This window comes from Adiantum capillus-veneris, chromosome 17 (genome assembly GCF_014529385.1).
Source record: "Adiantum capillus-veneris isolate H3 chromosome 17, ASM1452938v2, whole genome shotgun sequence".
In the NCBI taxonomy this organism is placed as follows: Eukaryota; Viridiplantae; Streptophyta; class Polypodiopsida; order Polypodiales; family Pteridaceae; genus Adiantum; species Adiantum capillus-veneris.
In genome coordinates this window covers 147,557,197-147,581,686 of record NC_140947.1, presented here as the reverse complement: position 1 = coordinate 147,581,686, position 24,490 = coordinate 147,557,197, and the positions used below count along the sequence as shown (strand labels likewise).

The 24,490-nt window shown below is 45.9% G+C and overlaps 1 protein-coding gene across 2 annotated transcripts in view; it reads right to left on the bottom strand.

The window, feature by feature from the left end:
• Positions 1 to 592: 592 nt before the first annotated feature.
• TWN2 (valyl-tRNA synthetase / valine-tRNA ligase (VALRS)) overlaps positions 593 to 24,490 on the bottom strand; it is an 81,062-nt gene continuing 57,164 nt past the window's right edge. For both annotated transcript variants that reach the window (XM_086487582.1, XM_086487583.1), the window contains exons 19-21: positions 1,492 to 1,591; positions 1,248 to 1,393; positions 593 to 1,006 (exon numbers count right to left, since the gene is read on the bottom strand). In XM_086487582.1, the coding sequence (XP_086343708.1) occupies positions 838 to 1,006; positions 1,248 to 1,393; positions 1,492 to 1,591 (415 nt within the window). In that variant the 3' untranslated portion in view covers positions 593 to 837. The remainder of the gene's footprint in view (positions 1,007 to 1,247; positions 1,394 to 1,491; positions 1,592 to 24,490) is intronic.

Here is a 24,490-nt window from a genome sequence, read left to right as displayed (position 1 = left end):
ATCATTATGAACTTTTCTTCCTTCTACCTTCATTTCTTCCCTCTTCCCACATCCACTCTTGACACATACTTCAATCAAATTGGCTGCAACCAATTATATGGATGATTAGCAATTGCGGCAACAGGCTACTACATAGGGCAACCCAATTTCTTCTAGATGGCCTTCACTCAAGCTTGTCTATATCATCCTTTAATCACCCCGGGACCAGTGGAAAGCAATTGTCCTGTAATTACCCTGACCAATGAAAAGCAGTTGTTTAAGTCCAACTATAAAGGATACCTTTCGTAACAAAACTTTAATCTAGGCACTAGTGTTTTTATATCAGGCGCTAAGTTCGCTTTAAATCCCATTTGATCCAACCAATCTGTGTGAACTTATGCACAGTTCTAAGCATGGTCAGATTATTTGGCTTCCGATTCTAGGAAAATCAGTAAGCGACAAGAGTCCAATTCGTGGTCCATTGTCTATGACATGAAAGGCATGCTCCTACTTATTGAGAAGAACACCAAGATAACATACATGGACAAGCTCATGATCTTCAAGAGGGGATGTATGCCTACCTCAGGGTATTACAATGATCCAAACCAAAGAGTAGATCCAAACCAAATAGTGACCTAAATTACTCTTCTCACAATTGTGGAGCATTCAAGATTACTGAGACTGCCTGTCCTAGACAAATATAACTCCTCATTGCAGGATATGTCAAAAATTGCTGGGGGATCACTCTTTCAGCAAAGCCCCAAATACAAAAATCAAAGGCAGCAGCTCAAGTACAATTCCATTCCAACAAGATGCCACCACAAATAATATTAATAATAACCCCTTAACACTCCCAGGTTAAGAGTCCTCTGTCAGAAGCTGTTGAAAATTTGATATGAGCTGGTCTACGGCAGTCAATTCTACATTAAGCTTGTCAATCTTCTCAGCATTCTCTGCTTGAAGCTTCAATGGCACCTTCTCTCTGTAGCCTGCACTGCTTATCTTCTTGAGTAGCACCTCTTTTTTCCTGCCACCCAGAATCAGTAAAATAAGTAATGGGATGACATGGTTTCTCCATATTGCCTATGCAAATATCAACCTTCCTCAATTTTTTGCCTAACATAAGCTTATTGACCTAAAAAATGCCTATCATTTGCAAGAAGAATACTTGAACACCAGCACTTTTTGTGCATTTGCATTTGACAAGTTTTTTCCTAAGTTAAAAACTGCGACGCCAGCTAGTATGAGCCCAAGGACTTCAAACTTACAATTGCAAGTCAGCACGACGGGCCTCAAATTTTGTAACCTCTAAAGCCGGATCTACAACACTCTGTAGCTTCAAGTAGGCAGTTATTTGATCACTTATAACAGCCACCCCACACCCAAATGGAGCTGCATGTCCATCCTCTATCAGCTGATGCACAACCAGTATCAAAACAACGTCAGTAAAGCGATGGCCAATTACACACAAGAATTTATAAGCCACTTATAAAAAACAATTGCTTGGCATACATTTAGGCTTGACAAACCCGCAAGGGTTACGATTTCAGATGAAACATTCTTCACCACATTCAGTAATTCTTCAGAGTGGCACAGCAACAATGCCTCAGGCCTGTCAAGAAGCTCACATTTCAAAGGTCAGGCTTCAACAATCATTAACCAGAAAAATCTGGACCCACAACTAAACAGAAAATCTCTCTCAATCTCTCCTCTCTCTCTGTGCCTGCTACCACTCTCAAACTCCCTACAAACTCTGGTTGGCGATCCTTCGAATATTTCACATCTACGCATCTTCAGCTCTCCTACTTACGCACTCAATACACGACCCTTGTCAGGCCTAGGGTAAGACCGGGCAAGCCAAGGGCCAGGACGGACATGCGGTACAGGGGGTCCCTATTATTAGCAAGGCAAGGCCTATATAGGGCACGGTTGGGTATTAAGTGGCATGCTCCAGTCCCCTCGGTCTCACATTGGTATCAGAGCTCAGGGGAGGAGAGAGCTATGGAGGAGGGGGAAAGCAGGCTTCGAAGGTCTCACATGGTGATGCATGACGCTTGCAGCAGAGACTAGATTGACCAGAGCCTATGGAGCATTGAGTGGATTGGAGAGGATGTGTTCACAGATCCAGTTTCAGGAGCCTCGGACGAAGCTCTGGCTTTTTGACACTCTAGTCGCTTCTGCATTGTTATATGGAGTTCAGATATGGGGGCCTTCTGTGGACCATCATGGGAGGAAAGGTCGCACTAATGGATGGGGAGGTATGGAGAAGCCTCTGGTCTCTATGATTGCACGGCTGATTAGAGCCAAGGCTTCAGTACCACATGACATTATTCGAGCAGAGCTAGCTACCCCCCCCCCCCCCCCCCCCCCCCCCCCCCCCCTTCCCGGCTGGCTTTTTTGACACTAGTGACTTCTGCATTGTTATACGGAGCTCAGATATGGGGGACTTCCATGGACCACCACGGGAGGAAAGGTCGCACTGATGGATGGGGAGGTATGGAGAAGCCTCTGGTCTCTATGATTGCACGGCCCCAAGGCCCCACCCGAGTAGAGCCCCCCCCCCCCCCCCCCCCCCCCCCCCCAAATAATCCGTTGAGGCACTTACCAGGTCAGTCTCCTTTATACACCGTTTGTGGGACCTTCCCAGAGACAGATATGCCCACTTAGCACTTGAGTCCTCTCGACAGTTAGCTTTGCATGGAGACACGACATGCTGGTATGGAAAGATGACATCATGGTTTAAGCTACATGGATTCAGCATGGACAGACTTCCCCCCTTCCAGTACTCATTGGATGCCCCCTCTCTGACTCTTACACAGTCAGAGATCACCAGGCTCATTCACTTGGACATGACTCAACTGGATACCAGCAGGACTTGGATTCAGCCGACACAGGAGTTGGGCACGAAGATGGCTTTCTATAAGGAGCATCTTCTCCAGCTCACTGAGGATGGTTTTGTGGTGAGGCTCAGATACATGAACACCCACTTATCTCACGGGATACGGTGTGCTATTGGCCAGATACACACATCTTCACACCAGCTTCGGGTGGAGACTGGCAAATACATTGGAGTGTCAGCAGAGGCATGGACATGTCCCCTATGTCATATGGAGGCTAAGACAGAGTTGCACTATGTATGCCATTGCCCAGTTTACTATGAAATACGAGGTCCCTTCCATTACTTCTTCAGAGAGGGTTTTGGACCGCTTTCTAGAGTCATGGGTATGAGGACCAGAGATGTCTGGGATTGTTCTTGCTGGAGCTACGAAGACAGAGAGAGCTTTTTGAGAGGAGAGGCTAGCCAGTCTCAGAGAGAGATCACAAACTTCTTCTGTAGAGCAGATATTGTGCAGCCAGAGGTGTAGTGACCATAGCAGAGCACATACTCTCCTCACACCAGAGGCACGCTGATCGACCGAGCAACTGAGCTCCGGAGATCCAAGTGCCCATGGCTAAGGAGGACTACACAGCTTCGGCGGAGACTACATCAGCGGATTCGGGTCACCCTGGCCCAATATGCACGACGCCATGTCAGACTACTTACCATGGAGGAGATTGATGAGATCCATCAGCGACCAATGATGGACTTCCTGTGATCCTGATGAGGATTGTATATCATGCTCACTTTTTTATCTGCCCTTGGTATCACTTCTGTCTCAACCCTGTATCAACCTTTATATCAGATATTGTATGAGCAACCCCCCCCCCCCCCCCACTTACCATCTAGTAGGAAGCGATTTTTCTCCAGCACCCCACTTTTTATCTTTTGTACCCAAGCATTGTACTAGATTCCACCATGTTGTAACTTTGCGGTCTCATAGGTCATTTTGGCCTTTTGAAGACGTTAATATAGCATTTTATCTCTCTCTCTCTCTCTCTCTCTCTCTCTCTCTCTCTCTCTCTCTCTCTCTCTCTCTCTCTCTCTCTCTCTCTCTCTCTCTCTCTCTCTCTCTCTCTCTAACTCTTTGGAAAAAGTCAGGGCTGTATATTACAGAGTACAATATAATCCCCAGCGGATGCCAAAATAGCCTATCACGTGGAGTGTACAAGCTGAATGTAAGGAGGAGAGCCACTATAGTGACAACTCGACTAAAACAATCTCATGGTGGTCGGTGTGACGAGTGGAGGAGAAACCACCGAGGAGGGGCATAATGCCACGTAATCTGTCCACCTGTAAGTGTGAAAAAGAGTGGGGATCGTGCCCAACGCCGAAGGAAGGCAAAACGGCGAGCCTCGGCTGCTCGAGATGCACCTGAGGAAGAATCCCACTGCCAAATCAAGGTGTGAATGATATCCAGCCAAATGGCAGTGAGGGTATCCTGAAGGAGCTGTGGAGCCGCACTAAGAATGTGGAGACAACGAGCTCTCCAAACATTCCTTACTGTAATACTAGTGATGACTGAAAAAACCTCATCACGTGTCTGAGAATCCCCCTGCCGAGCAATCTGTGGTAGCATAGCCAAAGTCCCTCATCTCCCTCTCTCTCTCTCTCTCTCTCTCTCTCATATGGGTTACGATGTGCCATTGGTCAAATACAAACATCCTCACACCAGCTTGAGATCGAAACAGAGGGATACCAACAGCCAGCAGGATATGCCACATGTGCCAGACAGAGCTAGAAACGGAGATGCATTATAGGTCACTTCACAATGTACTACATGATACGGGGTCGCTTCCACTGTCTATCAGAAAATGCTTCAGACCTTTCTCCAGAGTCATGAGCTATCAGGACCAGAGATGTCTTGGACTATATTTACTTGAGTTACAAAGACACAGAGACAGTTGACTGAAGAGATCTGGAGAGAGACAATCCCAAAGATAGATTACTGATTTCTTCACACCAAACACCGAACAAATAGAGGAGCAGCCACCACTCCAAATCTCAGCTCATACTCACACCCACGGTACCATTCGAGTTTGGGCGGCCACATATACCCCCCACAGTTCCAGCTAGCACTTTGACATTCACAGTATCTTTTTTTTGTACCCAAACATGGTATCACATTCACTAGTTTGTAACGGATTGGTCTCATAGGTCATTCTGCCCTCGTGGCCTATGGGACACATGAAGAGATCCACCTCGCGGTTTGAAATTGCAACTGGAATCTATGGACACATGAGCAGGTGAGATGAGAGGACGGGACATCATTCTTCTAACATGAGAGTCCAGAGCGGAGTCTACCAAAGATTCAGGGCTTTCAGGAGGAGTCCTCACATCGAGAGAGCACCCGCCAACACACCACACGAGGGTCAGGAGGGGTTGTCACAAGACGGGCACCACGTGCCAATAGAAAAGAACAGACTGAACAAACTTTTAGCGCTTCAATAACAACTAAACTGAAAGAGAGAGACGACACGCGACACGAAGTGGCGGAATCCCACCCCAGAGAGTATTGGCCCCAAACCTTGGGGCCCCTTTCGGTATTTCTTTATATTGCATCAACACAGTACAAGCTGGTACTCCAGACTCTGCACCTTCTCCATGGAAGCATGCCAGAGAATGAGCCCTAACCTCATATTTATAGGCCCTTGGCCTAAAAAGCAATTACAGTGAAAAGCCTTCAAACTCAAAAGCATTTGGTCCAAAAGCAAAGGCAAAAATCTGCCAACGCAATTGACAAAAATCCGTATAGTCATGCCACGTCAACACCGCCAGCGTGAAAAGCGGAAATCCGTACAATTATGCCACGTCATCAGCAAACGTGATTTTCAAAAATCTGCCACGTCATCAGCTTGCTTCGCAAGTTCTTGTGTGTGTGTGTGTGTGTGTGTGTGTCCTGCTTTATTTCCTTTATGTCACTTGGGGCCCCATCGTACCGGGTCCCCATTAGTTGGGAGGACTTCTTTTGTTACTTGTTCTTCCTAGGGTTTAGGCCCCTCGACCGGCATTTGTAAGTTGGCTCCATTCTTCAGGGCTTTGACACGTCAACAGTTTGTGACAGGGGGAGCAAGGATTCCGAAGAAAAATACAAATTGTTGCGCGAGACCCACAGGCCCATTACCTCACGAACCGTTTTGCGCTATCACAAGCCAGGACTATCTACATCACCCTCTGCTACTTCGCCCCCTCAGGCTCCAAATTTGCTACGACATATACAACAGGGGAGAGGGAGGAGAGACCATCCCCATACACATGCTTGTCAGATGAGATTATGGAGTACTCTACACTAGGGGAAGTCTTCCTTATGGGAGACTTCAACGCCAAGACAGATAGGAATCAGTGTGAGACATATGACACAGAGGACCTGGTAGCACTATTCGCCATACAGGAGGAGGCCACCATGAGCAAGTCAGCAGACACAGCTTGCACCACAAAGTACGGCCATCATTTGCTCAGATTAGGCTCCAAGCACTACCTCGCTATTTGTAACAAGATGGCACAACGGCTTACTTCAGGAGGACTGAAATGCATACCACATGGAGTTGCAGTTAGGGAGGGAGGGAGGGGGGGGGGGGGGGGGGGGGGGGGGGGCACCGTGGATTACATCTTGGGACCTAGAGAGGCCACCCACCTACTTAGCTCTTTCACCATGCCACCCATACCGATTGGAGCCGACCACACCTATCTTGCACTCTCCTTCACTGGTGACGCCAAACATCGCAATCCATTTCACACATGAGCTAGCCCCCCTATACTCGACAGAGGTCGAGAAGGGACTCCTCCTGCTCCACCCCTCTACAACACTACCTATGCTTGCCTCTCACGTCACATCTATTCTTCAGACATCAATCATCATCTCTTTCCCACACACCACCCATACACGCCACATTGGACCATGCCACAGAACCGTTGGTATGATGATGAGTGCAAAGATCTCTACCGCCTATTGCGTGCACAACGGACTCTTGGAGAGACCACTGATCGCGAGGCGAGCACCAGATGAAGACACTCACACGCCGAAAGGGGTGAGCTTTCTAAGACGCACAGGAGCTAGAGCTGGATCCCCTGTTCATGATCATGCATAGTGCCACAGCACCCAGGCCCCAGCCCTGATGTATGCAACGGGAGTGTGGGCACCCAGATTGATAGATAGCCAATGGGTAGGGATTAAGAGACCATAGATCTATTTGATTTCTCACCTATTTCGAAGCAAGCACACAATGCCGCCGGACATCATTAGAGTAGAGCTTGTCCCCCCGCGCCCCCCCCCCATGGTAGTGGAGGCACTCTTCCAGACAGTCTACTTCATCCAAAAAGTGCGAGAGCTTTCGATCGACGAACTCACACGGCGAGCATTTGAGTCAGCTATACAGATATTAGAGACCAGATACGACATAGTATGGTACACAGATTAGAGCATGGTTCGGAGCACACGGCCTTGACCTAGAGAGTTTGCCACCTTTCCATTACCACCCCGGTTCCCCCGAGCTTTATCTCTCACATAGTGAGAGAAACATAGTGATCCGACAGGATCCCTTGCAGCTCTATATCAGACAGACTTGGATCACATCCCCCCTCGAGCGGAAGATGTCACACTACAGAGACCATTTTCTTACCATACTGGAGGATGCGTTCATTCAGCGACCATGCTATATGGACACTGTCACGTGACACATCCAACCCTATGTGTCCGTGGACAAGCTACAACATGATCAGGGTTCAGTCAGTCCAGTCACTCTAGATTAGCAGTGATCAGGGACTTTTGTGAGTCTATTCATAGACCGTGCATGCCCAGTCACTTAGTGTAGATGCATATCCTCTGGTTGCACACAGCATGATCATAAGCATTCCCATCAGAATCCTTCAAGGGAATTTTCCAGTGCATTTAGTCTATTTTACCTATTTTTGACATTTTTCACTTATTATTTTTAAGTGACTTTTGTTGGAAAGTAGGTAGGGCAAATTGAGTAAGTTTGTATATAAGCAAACCTAGACTAGCACTGATTGGCAGAAGAGGCAACAGGAGCCAAGCTCAGCAGGCAACTTCTCAAGCAAGACCTTGGCGGTTTCCCCCTCCAAGCAAGAAGAACCATCCCTCTAGCGTTTTCTCCATCAAGCACCATCGTCTAGATCTGCATCAACCTTGAGTTTTCAGCATTTGGATCATCGCCAGCAAGTCCCTTGCCTTAACGATTTTGCATCAGCAGATCTTCACCGCAAGCAAACCCGAGCCTAGCGTTTTCAGCAGCCTGCAAACACCAACGTTTTCAGCCTTGCCATCGCCAGCAGAACCCCCCATGACTAGCGTTTTTGGTCATAGCATATTCGGCCCTAAAGAGTAGCAGATTCAGCCCGGAAGAAACCTCAGTTTTCAGCCCTTAAACCTGTAGATTTTCAGCGACAAAGACCTACGAGAACAACCCCAAAATCGGTGTTTTTGGACTAGCCGCAGATTTCAGCCCATAGCGTTTTTGGACAGCAGATACAAGATTGCAGATTTCAGACCTAGTGTCGGCATCATCATCCCCGTCGTCGTCGTCGACATAGCCTAGACTTGCATCAGTCTCATGCATACCCTTTGTACCAGTTTGTGCAATCATAAGTAGACCACTCTTGCCGACGAGAGTGAGGCCTTCGGAGGAGGGTTTTACAACGTCTCTCGTGTCGTATCTCTCTTCACTCTCTATCTCTCAGTCTCATACACTTGCACGCACAGTGTCCACTCACTTTGTTGTGATCATAGCATTCTCTCATTAAGAACGGAAGGCTCTCCCTTCCATTAAAACAAAAAGGAGCCTTGAGCACAGTTCGGCGCACTCATCTTGAGCAAAGCGCAAACATTCATTCCGTTGCACCTGTACATACCACATAGCTCACGGGTGGCAATTAGTCAGCTCAGAGTGTCATCACACAGACTAGAGATCAAGGTGGGGGCTCATGACATTCTCATGGAGGAGAGTGTGTGTAGAGTATGCATAGAGGAGTGGAGAGCGACGAGCATTTTGTTTGCAATTGCAAAGCTTATGCAGATATCAGAGGCCGATATTGTTTGCAATTGCAAAGCTTATGCAGATATCAGAGGCCGATACGAGCCCCTATTCAGAGGGCAGCCTACCTTCCGAGATATCATGCACTCTCGAGATCAAAGATAGCTGGGGCGCTACTTGCTAGAGATACAAAGGCACACAGACACACTTCTACAGCCACCTACAAAGACCCCAAGGGGGGGAGACAATCAAAGCTTACAGATTTCTTTCACAGATAGTTTTACACAGAGGATTGAGAAGAAGAGAGAACATAGATGCGTCCAACGACTAGAAGGTCACTGCGCACATGAAGACCGACACCCTGTAGGCCCCAAAGATTTGCGCCCCTTTCGGTATTTCTTTATTCAATTAAAAAGAAACCTTCCGAACACTTAGACCAAACTCTCACCAGGCTACTCAAACCTGTCAAGGACTGAAATTGCAGGTTTTTGAACGGCAGCATAACAGTACCAAAATGTCTGCAAGTCAAAAGTGTAATTCTAGGACAAATTCCGTTGCTTTTTGCAAGCTTTTCCGTGAGCTATAGGTGAATTCCAGCATGCTGTCATTTCCTGTTTTGGTCACTGTCAGGTGCCCAAACCCCTGTATAACCACCCCAAGGCTTCCCCACCACCCCAAGGCTTCCCCGGACCCCGAGGCTTCCCTGGTGTTAACTTACAATTTAGGTGCAAAACCCTAAACCTGCAAATAAACGCAGCAAGCTGTAATTCTCTGTTTTGGATCGTTTTGCAAACATGTCTATGCATGTCTCAGGAGCTCCAGCATGCAATGGGACAATTCCCCTTAGAAAATTCTCATGTTTCACAAACTGTCACGATGGAATTGGCCGTACCTGTGGGGGATTAGCAATTAGCTAATCCAATTCCTGTTCACAAGGCTCTTGTGTTGGCAAACGCGCACAAAACCCACAGAGCTGTACATAATCATCTGAGAAGCCCAACGAGTGGGGCATTACCGTATGTGTAAGGGGGGGAGAGATGCACGAGAGCAGATTTATCACAACGCATGAGACAAGGGAAAAAGGCAAGCTTTCCATTAAAGCTTGAAACCTGAAAATCCACTCACAAACGAGCCAGAGGTGGTAGCCCCTTCTCTTCTTGAGCGCCCCCTAAGCTCGCCCCTTGCTTTTGGAGGTTGAGTTGTCAAGTAGGTTTCTCTCCCACTAACATGTGTCCAATTTGCCCCTTATGGTTCAATTTCCTAACCCAAAGTGTCAGTGACTTGCTGCGTCGCCTAAATTCTATTTAGGCACGCACACGTCCATACTCGTGAGAATACAATGCTAACTCACCCGAATAGTCAACGACTAACCGACCTGGATCCCCGATGGGAGAAACCTGTTTGGCTGCAACTGTTTCACACTCGCCATGCAAAGTCCACTGCCACCTTTTCAAGGGTTACGGGGAAAACGCAAAAATAAAATATGTAGTACATATTTAAAGAAGGCAACATGAAAAACACACCTCCTGGTGACAAGTTCTATAGCTACCAAGCCTCACGCTCCAAGGACATGGCAAGCTCTCAAGAATATTTTTGCCTCGAGTTACATGGCATCCCTATTTCAAGTGCAACTTCTGACACAATGGGGCAACTTCATCGGAAACAATGGAAGACAACAACCAGAAGTTCCTAGATATCTATCTTCCAGTGTCAAGCACATAACCATGGCAGGCCAATGTGAGCGCTATATCATCAAATTACCATCATCTCTACACGAATATTGTTTGTCTAAGCAATTTTCGACAATCCAAGCAAACTCACGAAGGGAAGATTAGAATTTACCACCGTTGATCAACAAGCAAACTTAGAATCCTCAACAACACCACACAAATCCTCAAGATTCCCGCGACACCATGACTCAACGTGCACGACCTCGTTTGACCACCCATCAACGAGAAAGTCTCGAGCAAGAAGGCCGATGCTTCGAATGTTTCCAGAAGGGACACACTGCGATGGGTTTTAGGGTTAGTCTTTCTATGCTAAGGCCATAGATGCATCGGTCCAATGAGTTCGTTTATCCTATCCCAAATTCACTCTCCCTAGGAAGGTGGTCCATGCCAATCTCTTGGTCAAAGCCGGAATTCTTTGTGGAGTATCGCATCTAAAGTCTTCTGCATGATGCTAGGAAAACTGTGAGACCTTCGGGTTTAGAAGGACTTGATTGCGTTTTGCAAGAACCTACCGAGAGGAATAAAACCTAGACGAAGATGAAACAAAAGAAAACCAACTAAAAAGGTGTTGTAGAGTGGCCTAAAGGGATAATAAATCTAACCCCTACCAACTTATGGAGCGTTAGCTGAGGGGCCTAAAACTCAAATAACAAAAGCTTAACCTCTAGAGCTAGCTTCCGTAAATCGCGCTACCCTGCCACATGGCACTATTGTACGGATTTCCGCGTTTTGCGTTGTTGGCAATGACGTGACACTACTGTACCGACTTCCCCTTTCTACGTTGGCAGATTTGGCAGCTTTCACGTGAGCTGATTAAGATGTTTTTGGAACCAAGCGCTTATAGGATTAATGCTTCTGGAGCTCGCCTTTTAGCAACCCATGTACTCTTTATAAATGCCCCCCGGGCCTTTCTTTCAGGCATATGGACGCAAAGCTGGAAGATCTCGACCCAACGGAAGTTGTTGTCACAACCTGGTGACATGTCAAGCCACTGAAGAACGGAGCCTACATGCAAATCCCAGCCGAGTATCCTAAACCCTAGAAGAAGCAGAAGAAGTTTCACCAACACGCAGAGTCTTGACAGGTGGCCTATTTTTAAAGAGGAGTTGACACCAACTTACAGGACCCCGTCCGATGGGGCCAAAGTGACCTAAAGACAATAAATAAAGTAGGGCCAACACACATACACACCAAGAGCCATCGAGAACTTCATCCATCCAAGGTTCCTCAAGCAGATGGACTTTGAGTATGATCAGTTTGTTGGAGTCATGGAGGCTGAGCTAGCCACAAGGGATATCAGTAAAAATGTACCACTTATTGGTGCTCTCACCATTCAAGGGTAACATGGCAAGGTAGACTTTCACAACATGAAGTTAGGGCATTGCGACGCTCTTTGGGGCATGCCTTGGCACAACAAGAACAATGCTACCATTGAGATCCAAAACCGAACCAGATCTGGAACCGAACCATAACTTACATGCAGAATGGCAAGCCAGTTGCCCTACGAGTTTGACTAGCAGAGACCAGCAGAGACCAACCTTGAATGATTTTAGTTTAGTTTTGTATTTATAGACTTTTAAACTCTGTTTGAGATTACTCATTGCAAATAGAGTTTATATGTTTTAAACTTGTCTTGGTGTTGATTAAGTTTATTTGATTTTGGTTTTGATACTAGTTTCAATGCTCTTTGAGAACCTCTAGACAATGCAAGTTGCAATCGAGGGAGCGTCTAGTTGTATTTGCTTCTCTAAACAACGCACGTTGCGGTCTAAAGAGCGTTTAGTTGTAACTAGAAACCTCCAAGCGACGCAGGCTGCGGTCAAGAGAGCGTTTAGTTGTAACTAGAAACCTTCAAGAAACGCAGGCTGCCGTTTGGGGAGCGTTTGGTTGTACATGGCCTTTGAACAACACAAACTTCGGTCGGGAGGCGTTTGATTGAATCTGGCTGTTTTATGTTATTTGTTTGCACATGTGTATTTTGTGTCATCTGTAAAGCATTTTCAGAAGCATATGAATTTGGTGCATCAATAGTTTCAAATTGAATAAGATTGCCTAGGTATGTAATCTTAGTGCATCGAGACACCCCTTTAAAAATTAGAGTGCTCCGAGTGCGACAACTAACATTGCTACGCCGCAATATCAAGAGCTCCAATTCGCATGAGATGATTGGATGAAAATCTGATTGTGGAACTGTATAGTGTAATGCATGCTAGAGAATGTGTTGTCCGGTACTAATGGGCATTGGCATGTATACATAAAGGTAGTGTGTTGGAGAATCGGATTGAGTTTTGCAAGTCTAATTGCAAACGATTACTCTACTTTCAAGAGGAAGGTTGAAACGAACAGGGAGATGGATCTCCTAGCTACACAGACCGCCTACAGATACGCGTCGTACGAACCACCCGACCATAGCCACCATCCGGCAGCTCCCCCGTGCTGGGGTCAGTGTCCGAGGACGTAGGCATGCACCTGTAAGACCGAGCGTCCCATACCACCTGGCCTCACCTCCTCGAGGTGACCTCGCGGGCTAACCACTGGCACTCTGCCAGTGGGGGTCGATAATTGTAGAGGCCTTGGCCTCCCTTTTATAATGACGGCCGGCCACACTGGCCGGGTTCACACTCCATCCGCCTGGACACTGGACGCCCATCCCGACAGCATCTGGGCTAGATCTCCTCTCCTGTGAGCGGGACATAACATACTTCCCCCCTTAAGAACCATTGATGTCCTCATCAATGAAGTGGGGATACTGAGCCTTCAAAGCTCTAACAGGTTCCCAAGTAGCAAACCTTTCAAATTCACCCTTCCATTTAATTAAGTACTCGTCATCAGCCTTTTGACGTGAATGACGGGTACGATAATCTAAAACTGCTACTGGTTCTCGAGGAATATACTCAGTGCATATCTTGCCATACATTTTCCTCGATAGGCACCACAACGTCGGCTTCGCCCAATTTTACTTTAAGGCGGCTGACATGAAACACTAGATGTACACTAACATCCGAAGGAAGAGCCAGTTTGTAGGCAACTTGGCAAATTTTCTTTGTAATCAAGAACGGACCACAATATCTAGCTGAAAGCTTATAATGCTTTCCTGTTCGCATAATCTTGGAATCCTTGGGTTTCTTCAGATAGACCCATTGTCCCACATCTAGAGTCCTTGGAGATCTCTTTTGATTAGCAGAAGTAGTGACTCGATCACGAGCCGTTCTTATACTATCCTTAGCTAATTCGAGCATTGCCTGCATGTCATACAGGAAATCACGAGGTTGGTGTTCCTTGACTTTCTCTAAGCCAATAGCAATTGGGGATTTAGGCTCAAATCCATACATCAGCATGAATGGGCTAAATCCAGTAGCAGAATGCTTGCTACTATTATAGACAAACTCTAACTGTGGAAGATACCTTTCCCAATCAGATTGCATGTGAGAGACAAAGGCTCTCAACATGTCTTCTAACGTCTGACTCATCCTCTCAGTTTGTCCGTCGGACTCAGGATGGTCAGAAGACGACATACTCAGCTTCGTCTGAAGGTGAGCAAAGACATCTCGCCAAAATCGGCCAGTGAACTTAGTATCACGATCACTAACGATATCCTCTGGGAGACTATACAGCTTATAAAGCTGATCGACAAATAAAGCCGCCAACTCATGGCTTTTTACTGTCGACTTCGTTGGTATAAACTTCGCCATTTTTGTGAGTCTATCGACCACAACCCAAATAGCGTCATTGCCCCGACTAGTATTAGGCAAACCAACGATAAAGTCCATGGAAATACTCTGCCACTTTGCATCTGGGATTTCCAATGGGTGTAGCAGGCCAGCTTTCCTAAGGTGCTGTGCCTTATTGACCTGACACTGAGCGCATCTCTTCACATAGCTCTCTATGTAAGAGCGCATTCTTGGCCAATAGAAATATCGCTTGACCAAAGCCAATGTTCTCTGGATGCCTTGGTGCCCAGCGCTAGGAACATTGTGGCATTCGCACAAAATCCTTGTTCGAATCTCATCGATTTCCGGCACGCAGACTTTACCATTTATGAACAATAGTCCACCTCTAATGGAGTATTGTCGTTGTCTCGTCTCTCCAACACGACTCACTTGGGTCTCCGGACCACTCAAGCCTCTATGCGAGTCATGCCCCTCTTCGACCTTGTTCCATATCTTGTCAAAATGGCCATCGGAACGACATAGCCCTCAGAGAGAGAGATAGAAATCCGTCGAGATTTCAGCCATAGACAAGGCATTAATCTCAGGAATCCTGTTGAGTGCATCGGCAACTTGATTGCTGGATCCTTTTCTATAACGGATCTCAAAGTCAAACTCTTGCATAAGCTCAACCCATCTAGCCCTTTGAGATCACCCTGATCACAGATATAGCGCAAGGAATGATGATCGGTCCATGCAACAAATGTAGAGCCATACAAGTAGTGCCGCCATTTCCTCAGGGAGTGGACTATGGCGTAAAGCTCCTTTTCGTACGTTGGATAACGCATCTTAGCATCAAAAAGCTTCTTACTTTCAAACGCAACAGGACGTCCATCCTGGTATAATGCCGCACCAATAGCATAATCACTAGCATCCGTTTCAACCACAAACGGTTTACTAGGATCCACAATGTGCAATATTGGCGCAGTAGTCACCAAGTGCTTTAGTGTCCGAAAGCTCTCGTCGAGACACTCATTCCAAACAATAGGGGGATTACCTTAACGATGAGGACCCGAAGTCTTCGGCCCTTTCACCCCTCCTTTTAAAAGTTGCGTAAGCGGAGCACCAACTTTAGAGTAATCCTTGATAAACTTGCAAAAGAATCCAGTAAAGCCTAAAAAGGACTTTACTTGGCGTACATTCTTCAGAATGGGCCAATTTCGCACTTTATCCAACTTTTCAGGGTCGACGCAAATTCCATCGCGAGTAATGATGTGACCCAAGTATAGAAGCTCTTTCTTAAAGAATTCACACTTAGAAGCCTTAGCGTAAAGCTTCTCAGTTCTCAGTACTTCGAGAACAGTGCGTATATGCACTAGGTGCTCAGGCAAACTTCGGCTGTAGATCAAGATATCATCGAGAAATACAACAACGAAGTTGCCTAAAAATGGTCTCTGCAGATCATTCATCATCTGCTAGAACGTAGCTGGAGCATTGGTCAAACCAAAAGGCAAGACCAAAAACTCGTAGTGACCATAATGCGTATGGAAGCCTGTCTTAGGAATATCTTCCAGTTTGATCCCTATCTGATGATAGCCTGATCGCAGGTCTATCTTCGTAAAATACAACGCTCCATGGAGCCGATCTATCGGATCGTCCATACGCGGGAGCGCATACTTGTTCTTGACAGTGAGCTTATTCAACCCCTTGTAATCCACGCAGAAGCGCAGAGTGTTATCCTTCTTTCGAGAAAGTAGCACTGGTGCTCCCCACGGGAATTTACTAGGCCGAACAAAACCCCTGTCGAGATAATCCTTCAGCTATCACTGAATCTCGTCCTCCTCGGTTTTACTAAACCGATCGAGTTGCTTTGAGAAGGGCTGACTACCAGCCACCAACTCAATGCCATCATCTACTCCTCTCGAACGTAGCAAGCCACAAGGTAGATCATCAGGAAAAACATCCTTGAAATCAGTCATGATTTCTCAGATAAGGTTGGATTCGTCGAAATCCCCAAGTTCAACAGAAGAACATGAAACATTTTTACGAAATTCAGTGACAGAAGTACCAAGCACTAATGAATCAAACCAAGTAGATGGTACACATTGATAAAAGTCAACATGAGAAGACTTCATTTCTTTATACATTTCCAAAGCAGTAACAACTGGTATTGCAAAACCATTATTTACAGACTTCTGATTACAAAGTGACACAGATACATGAGACATGTTCTGCTTAACAAAAACAAGAGAGTGATGTACATAGTCTATATACAATGAGTCTTGTTTATCATAAAACCATGGAATTCCTAAAATAACATCTGCTCTGTCCAGGCGCATGATGTGGAAATCCAGGTTCTCTTTGTAATCAGTCAGCTCGAGCGACAAGTCTAGAACCATCCGATTCCATACATCCGTATCCACGCAACGAGCCATCTTCACGCGATACTCATGGTCACTGTCCCGCGTCCGCAAGCTCAGTTTCTGCACCAATTTTGCCTCCACAAAATTGTGTGAACTTCCATTATCAAGGAGTACGGTCACGTCGTGACCATTGATCTTCCCGGGAAAACGGAGAAGATCGTGTTTATCAAACACTTTGGTGCTAAAAGTATAATTAGTGCATGAACTGTACGCTAAATGATGGATTTCAACTTGAACAACATCAGAGTTACCTGAGATCTCGTGAATTTGAACCGAAGGACGGCCTTGCGGTTTCTGCCTCTTTTTCTTCTTAGGACAATCCTTGATTTGGTGACCCGTCTGGCCACATCCGAAGTAAGCCCCCCTTCTTCACTACATCAGCAACTGAAGCATTTTTTGCTTGCTTCTTCTCCTGAGAAGATCTCGGCGGTGATTTGAACTTATGCTGGAATCGGGGTCGCTTCCTCGAAGCACCCTCGCCGGATTGATGGTCTGTAGTTCTTTTCTTCTCATAATTCGCTCCATTTATCAAATGCTACGTCCTGGCCTATGCCACTGCATCCTCGACGTCAGTCGGGGCTTTATCCTTAATTAAGGCCCAACGGTAATCTTCATGCAATCCCAGCAGATACATGTGCACAGCGTACGTAGAATCCACCTTGCAGAAGATGAGTGCCTCTTTGAAAGCTGTCGTATATTTATCAAAAGACAGAGTTTTCATCGAAAGACTCTGCAATTTGGCATAAGCTTTCAAAGGGTCCATTTTAGCGAAATCCTTCTTGAATTTCATGCAGAAATCAGCCCACATCGTAGGCTTTTCTATCATATAACGCCACCAGGTAAGCACCTTGCTGCGCAGATAAAGAGGAATCGTCTGAATCCTCCGTTCATCATGCTCCCCATGGAGATCAAAGTATGCGGTCCATTGGTGCAGCCAGTTATTTACGGCCAATTCCGTACACTCCTTCTCTTCACCTGAGAAATTTGTAGTTTTGTATGGAATTGTGGCGGTCGGACCACCCTGCGAACGCCCAAAAGCAGCAATCTGCATCCGCAATTGCTGAAGAAGGGTTTCCCCCTCGGAAATACGCGGAGTCGTTGACTGCACCATATTTTCGAGAGTGGAAAGTCGGGAACTTAGCCCCTATACGACCCCTTCGAGAGAGGCCAAGCGAAGGTTCGTATGAACATTTGCGTTTTCCAGTGCAGTAACACGTTGGTCGAAACTCTGGAAAGTGCTTGTAATCCATGTGTAGAGAGCATGCGTGAATGGAATTTGGATGTTACCTAGCTCGTCGTCACGCTGCACATCGGAGCTGGAAGAATCCATGGCGAAGTGCGTGAAAAACAGGGATTTTCACGCGAAACCGGGCCTTTTCTGCACTTTTCGATCGGAAAAAGTGAAGTTCAAGGAGCTCCACGCGTCGGCGTGGGCGTCTGAACGCGAGAAGGTGATGGCTGGAGCGCGGGAGCGCAAGCAAGTGAGAGAGGGAGAGCTCAGGTGACTAGCATAGGAGGGAAAAGAGAGATCTCTGCAAACTTGTAAGTCTCTGTAACTGACTTTTTTAACAATGAGTAGGGTTCACACTTTAACTTAAAAGAATTAAAGGGTCCAGACTATAGTTTTTTTTTTAAAACCTCAAGTGACCAAGGCACTTTATAAAAAATCCTTAGGCATAAACTAAGCCAGAGTAAAAACTCCAGCGCTGCCAAAAAAAAAAACATGCGCTACTGTAGCTTGCAGATGCCGCGTGGAAAAGAAAACACCCGTGCACCCAACGTGGGTGCGTGTGTTCACCACGCTAATGAGCGCCTAGTCAGAGCCAGCTGTCATGCATCAAAAAGCCACGCTGGCTTCTCTAGCGACCCCTTCCCTGCGCAGGCACTCACCCTGCAGAGAGAGAGGTAACTCTCTCTCTCTCTCTCTCTCTCTCTCTCTCTCTCTCTCTCTCTCTCTCTCTCTCTCTCTCTCTCTCTCTCTCTCTCTCTCTCTCTCTTCTCCAACAGAGAGAGCATGGCCCCGCTGAAATTCACTGCACCAGGATAAATCAACCAATTAATTCCCTGTTTTTTCATGCAAAAGCAGCAAAAATTCAGCAGCTCGACCAATGGAAATTGCTGTTTTTAAATAAATAACCAGCAACTATAAATAAAAATCTGCTTTCCGTCGGAAAGTAAGTAAAAAAATCAGCAACGCATCACCTGCACACAAGCTTATGAGAAGAAAATAATTGATCAAGCAGTTAATTCATCAAAAATTACATAAAACAGTGATTATCCGAATCGAACCAGCCTGTAGGTGTGCACACGGTCCTTCGTGCAGCCAAGCCAGCTCTGATACCATGCAACGAACAGGGAGATGGATCTCCTGGCTACAAAGACCGCCTACAGATACGCGTCGGACGAACCACCCGACCGTAGCCACCATCCGGCAGCTCCCCCGTGCTGGGGCCAGCATCCGAGGACGTAGGCGTGCACCTATAAATAAGACAGAGCGTTCCATACCACCCGGCCTCACCTCCTCGAGGTGACCTCGCCCACTCCTAGCCTCGCGGGCTAACCACTGGCACTCTGCCAGTGGGGGTCGATAACTGTAAATGAGGCCTTGGCCTCCCTTTTATAATAATGGCTGGCCACACTGGCCGGGTTCACACTCCGTCCGCCCGGACACTGGACGCCCATCCCGACGGCATCTAGGCTAGATCTCCTCTCCTGTGTGTGAGCGAGACATAACAAAGGTATGTCACAAGTTGGTGACAGGGGGTTAGGGCCACTGAGACTAACTAAAGACAATGGCCGAGTTGGGAAATACCCTAAAAGCGCAAAAGCAATGTTGACGTGGCAATCTGTAAGAACTACCCGCAAGTCGCAAAAGCCATTCTGACATGCACCTGTACGGACAGTAGCGTAATTTACGAAAACTACCAAGGAGAGCTAGCTTTTGGGAAAAAGAGCCTTTCAGCAGTAGAACTTTTCAAAGAACTTTTCAAGGCCCAAAGCCTCTAAATATGTAAAGAGGGATCTCCTTTTAGAATTCCAAAGTGCAAGAAGCAAAGAAACACCCCACTATTGTACCTTAAATGAAGCAATACAAAAGACCTATCGAAAAGGGTGCCAAGGTATGATGTTCTCTTTGAGTGGAGCTCCACCACTCCCTGTCTCGCGTGGATTCTCTCTCTCTCTCTCTCTCTCTCTCTCTCTCTCTCTCTCTCTCTCTCTCTCTCTCTCTCTCTCTCTCTCTCACACACACACACATCTAGTTCTTTTGTACCCAGACATGGTATTAGATTCACCATTTTGTAACGGATTGGTCTCATAGGTCATTTTGGCCTTTTGAAGACGTTAATAAAACATTTCATTTCTCTCTCCTTGTCGGATAGATCTCTCAGGTCTCTTGCGATAGTTTCCTACGACGTTAAAACAATCTTCTTCTCGTGTGTATGCACGCGCTAATAAAAAGAGGAAAATGGTATAACCTTTCTATCACCCAAGTGTGGTAGATTGGTTATGCCATTTCCCTCTTGAACAACACGTCTTGAGTTCAACTCTCCTCGTCGGACAGATCGTTAAGGTCTCTTCGGATAGCTTCCTGCGACGTTAAAATAATCTTCTTCTTCTTCTCTCTCTCTCTCTCTCTCTCTCTCTCTCTCTCTCTCTCTCTCTCTCTCTCTCTCTCTCTCTCTCTCTCTCTCTCTCTCTCTCTCTCTCTCTCTCTTGAATTTTTTCAAGTGCTAGAGGTCTGTCAAATTCTAAACCATCTGGTTCCAAAAGCATTTGATCCCAAAAGCTGCAACGTAATTTCCGTACAATTGCCACGTCAACAATTGCAACACAAATCGCACATGGCATGTCAGCGTGTTTTTTGCGAGCAGTCTGTGCACATGCCACATCATCAACTGAGTTTTCAAGTCCTTTGTGTGTGGGGGTGCTTTTATTTAATAAGCTCTAGACACTTGGGCCCCATCGGACAGGGTCCCATAAGTTGGTGGTAACTTCTTTTAAGACTTTTTCCTACTTGGCGAGGATCTGTAAGTTGGTAAGACTTCTTCTTTTGTTGCTTCTCTTAGGAATTAGGCCTTCGGCCAAGATCTACAAGTCGGTTGGGGTTAGGCTCTGGAAGCCCTTACCAATCGGGTCTTCCGTGGCTTGACACGTCAGCAATTTGTGACAGATGAAGAAGAACATAAAATAGGAGGCAAAAGTAGAGGCACACAAAAAAGAGATTCTCCTCGTGCACATTGTAATCACTTCTGGGGAGTGATCGGATGGAAACACAGAGATAACTGCAAATTCACACTTGGCAATACTTCATCACTTCAAAACACTTAAATAACTGCAAGAGAGATGACGGGACTCGTGGAAGTTCCGAGCCAAAATTCATTGAAATGCATTGGCCCCAAAGACTAGCACCCCTTTCGGTATTTCTTTATTATTGCTTCAAGATGGTACAGCTCTCGATGGATCCAGCTCTTCGAGCTCTGTGTCTAGATGCTCTCAAAAGAGTGGCATGTGGGCACTTATAAAGAGTACAAGGGATGCTAAAAGCAAAGCCCCAAAAGCATTAGGTCCAAAAGCACTTATTTCTAAAAGCATCTGCTCTCCAAAAGCTAGCGCTAAAACTACTCAAAATCAGCTGATGCAATTTGCAGAAATCTGTACAACTGCCACGTGTCATGTCAGCGTAATTTGCGGAATTTCCGTATAGCTGCCATATCAGCATGCTCTTCGCAGTTTTTGTACGTGCCTTCCCTCTTTATTGTTTAGGCCCCCTCGACAAGACTTCAAACATTTCTCTGTTTCTTCTCCTTCTTCTAGGTTTTAGGCTCCTTTCGCTAGGTCTTCGCCTTCTAAATCAAAGCAATCGTCCTCGTTTGCAGAATATAAAATGCTCACACTTCTTGAAACTTCAAATCTCACACATTAAGCCATACATTCAATCATGATACTCCAGCCATGCATTCTTGTGTCATGATGTCCGTGCACACATAAAAGCTAGTTGCAGACACCTCAGGTGCGTCTCAAAAGCTATCTTATGACCGGTATCTTAGCCAATACGTGTAAAAGGTCATTAGATCTTGCTTGGATGTCCATCAAACAATCAAGATCTTAGCCATTGCCTATAAAAGGTCATAAGATCCTATTTATGGCACGTGCACACGCCCAAGATCATCATACTCCCAGTCAATCTGGAAAGTATGTTCTTTAGATGCAATTGTTCATCCAAAGTCTATGGAGAGTCACCTAAGTGAACATCTACCTCTTGGTATGACGAACGCGTGCCATCGGCCATACAATGTCAAATTCATAATCATAATCATTTTTCATCATCCATCATTCATCATACATTCATTCAAACAAAATTCATAATTCTTATCTTGAATCCACCAAAAGTTATCGGATTCATTCCTAAGCCATCATTGCTCCCAATTGCTTTCAAATGCAAATTCCTCGCCATTTCAACCTCGATTTCACCTATAAAACAAACAAAATTTCAAGCAAAAGGTTTGCCTCCTTGCAAAAGAGTGGATGTCCAGCTCCATGTTTTCATACCCATGTTCCCCGCTCCTATTACCTGTCATCTATGCACAAATAACAAGATCTTCCAAAAACCATTAATTTTACACATGCTACAATTTTTTGCAAAAACCCTAATTTTCCAAAGTTGTCGGAATCAAAATTTGTTTGTGTCAATGTGTAGAGCTTGTCAAGAGGATCAGCTTTGCCTTCTATCGTATATCCAAATCCTCAACTGTTGAAGAGATTTTTAGAGGTCTCTGCAACACTAAAAAGAGTAAAAAAGCATGTTTTTAATGCTTTTTAGGGAAACAACGAATTCCTTTACCTCGTTTCTTCTTCATCCCACTCCATCCGTAGATTCGTGTAGGATCAGTTGCTCTCTTGAAAAAAGGAAATAATTAGATAATTCCTATAGAACCTCTCTGTTCTCCGTCCACGTCGATAGGATCGTAATCTGGTTTGCAGAGGGCAAGTGGTCTTGCGTTCTTTACGGCTTATGCCCCTTAAGATGGGATAGCGCCCGATGCGAGATGGACTAAGGGTGGGAGTAGCTAGTAACTCCGGGATTGGGACATGAAGAATCTTTCATAGAAAATTTCAGAAAATTTTGGAAAGGCCATCCTGCTCTGTCTGCTCTTTGATAGGACCAGTATGCTTTCAAAAAAGCACACGCCTGAAGCTCTATACCACTGTAGTCACTTTCGACGAGTGATCCTAAGGAAACATAGAGATAAGTACAAAATCCACACTTGGTCATACTTTATCACTTGAAAACACTTATTTAACTGCAAGAGAGATGACAAGACTCGGCGAAGCTCCCAGCCAAGACACATTGGCTCAAAGATTGGCACCCCTTTCGGTATTTCTTTATTATTGCTACAAGAAGATACGAATCTTGACGGGTCCAGCTCTTCAAGCTCTACATCCAGATGCTCTCAAAAGAGTGGCTTGTGGGCACCTATAAAGACTACAAGGGATGCAAAAAGCACAGCCCAAAAAGCATTAGGTCCAAAAGCACTTATTCCTAAAAGCATCTACTTTAGAAAAACTAGCGCTAAATTGCCCAAAATCAGCCAATACAATTTGCGGAATCCGCACAACTGTACGTGTCATGTCAACGCAATTTGCGAAATTTTCGTACAATTGCCATATCAGCATGCTCTTCGCAATTTTTGTAAGTGGGGTCCCTCTTCAAGACTTCATAAATTGGTGTTTCTCTGTTTCTAGGTTTTAGGCCCCTCGGCCAGTTCCTATAAAACTCACTCAAGTTAGTCCAAGATCCGAAGGTCACTCAGATGTCCTAGTGCCACGCAGATGATCACTAATGCAAATACTACATAGAGAAAACTGTTCATAGCACAGAAGATTCTAGCTTTGACCAAGAGATTGGTATGGATCACCTCTCTAAGGGGGGTGAGTCTTTGACTGGCCACACAAACGCATGGATCACATGCGTCTATGACCTCGATGCAGAAACCTAACCCTAACACACACACCACTCCCGAGGAGGAGGAGATGTGACATGCCCGTCGACTCAACACACACGTCACCGGCATACTAGAGGAGGACTCCACACCCGAAAAAGATGGTAGAGAGCTATGTACCAAACTTGGATGCATGGAAGGAGAGGCAAATCCCTTTACCAAAGCATGGAGAGTAGGCAAAGATTTAACCAAGAAGAGGTCTCTCGAGTCTCATCCTCCAATTCCCCTTCGAAGAAGCAAGAGCCCTCTTCATTCGCAGGCGGTAAACCCTAAGTGCTCACATGGGAGCCCCTCCTATCTACCTTGATGATGACCTAACAAAGATGCAAGTAGAACATAGGCGAGCATGTGTCACAACTCAGTGATGTGGCTACCCAGTACACACACATCCTCTGGCAAGGACTCCCGGCTCGCATACCCGCGGATGTTGAATGCTGACGTGGTAGACGGATAGGCCCGAAAACGCAAAAATGCTGACACATGGCATCTCGTGAATTGCGGCGGATTTTACGGCAGTCCTTGCGCAGCTTTTGACTTTGCTTTTATTTACACAATTGAGAGAGAGAGAGAGAGAGAGAGAGAGAGAGAGAGAGAGAGAGAGAGAGAGAGAGAGAGAGAGAGAGAGAGAGCGCTTTACTTTTTTTTTTTTAAGACTCTGCTTTATTCTCTCAAGAGAGAGCTAGTGAGAGAGGGACAGCTTTTGATTTTGATGCTTTTGGCATCCCTTGTAACCTTTAAATAAGTGGGCAGGCCTCCCACTTCTCAGAGCATCTGAACGTAGAGTCTGAGAGTGAGAGCCTCCCACTCACTTGTACTTTGGCAACAGCTTAATACCAAAAGGG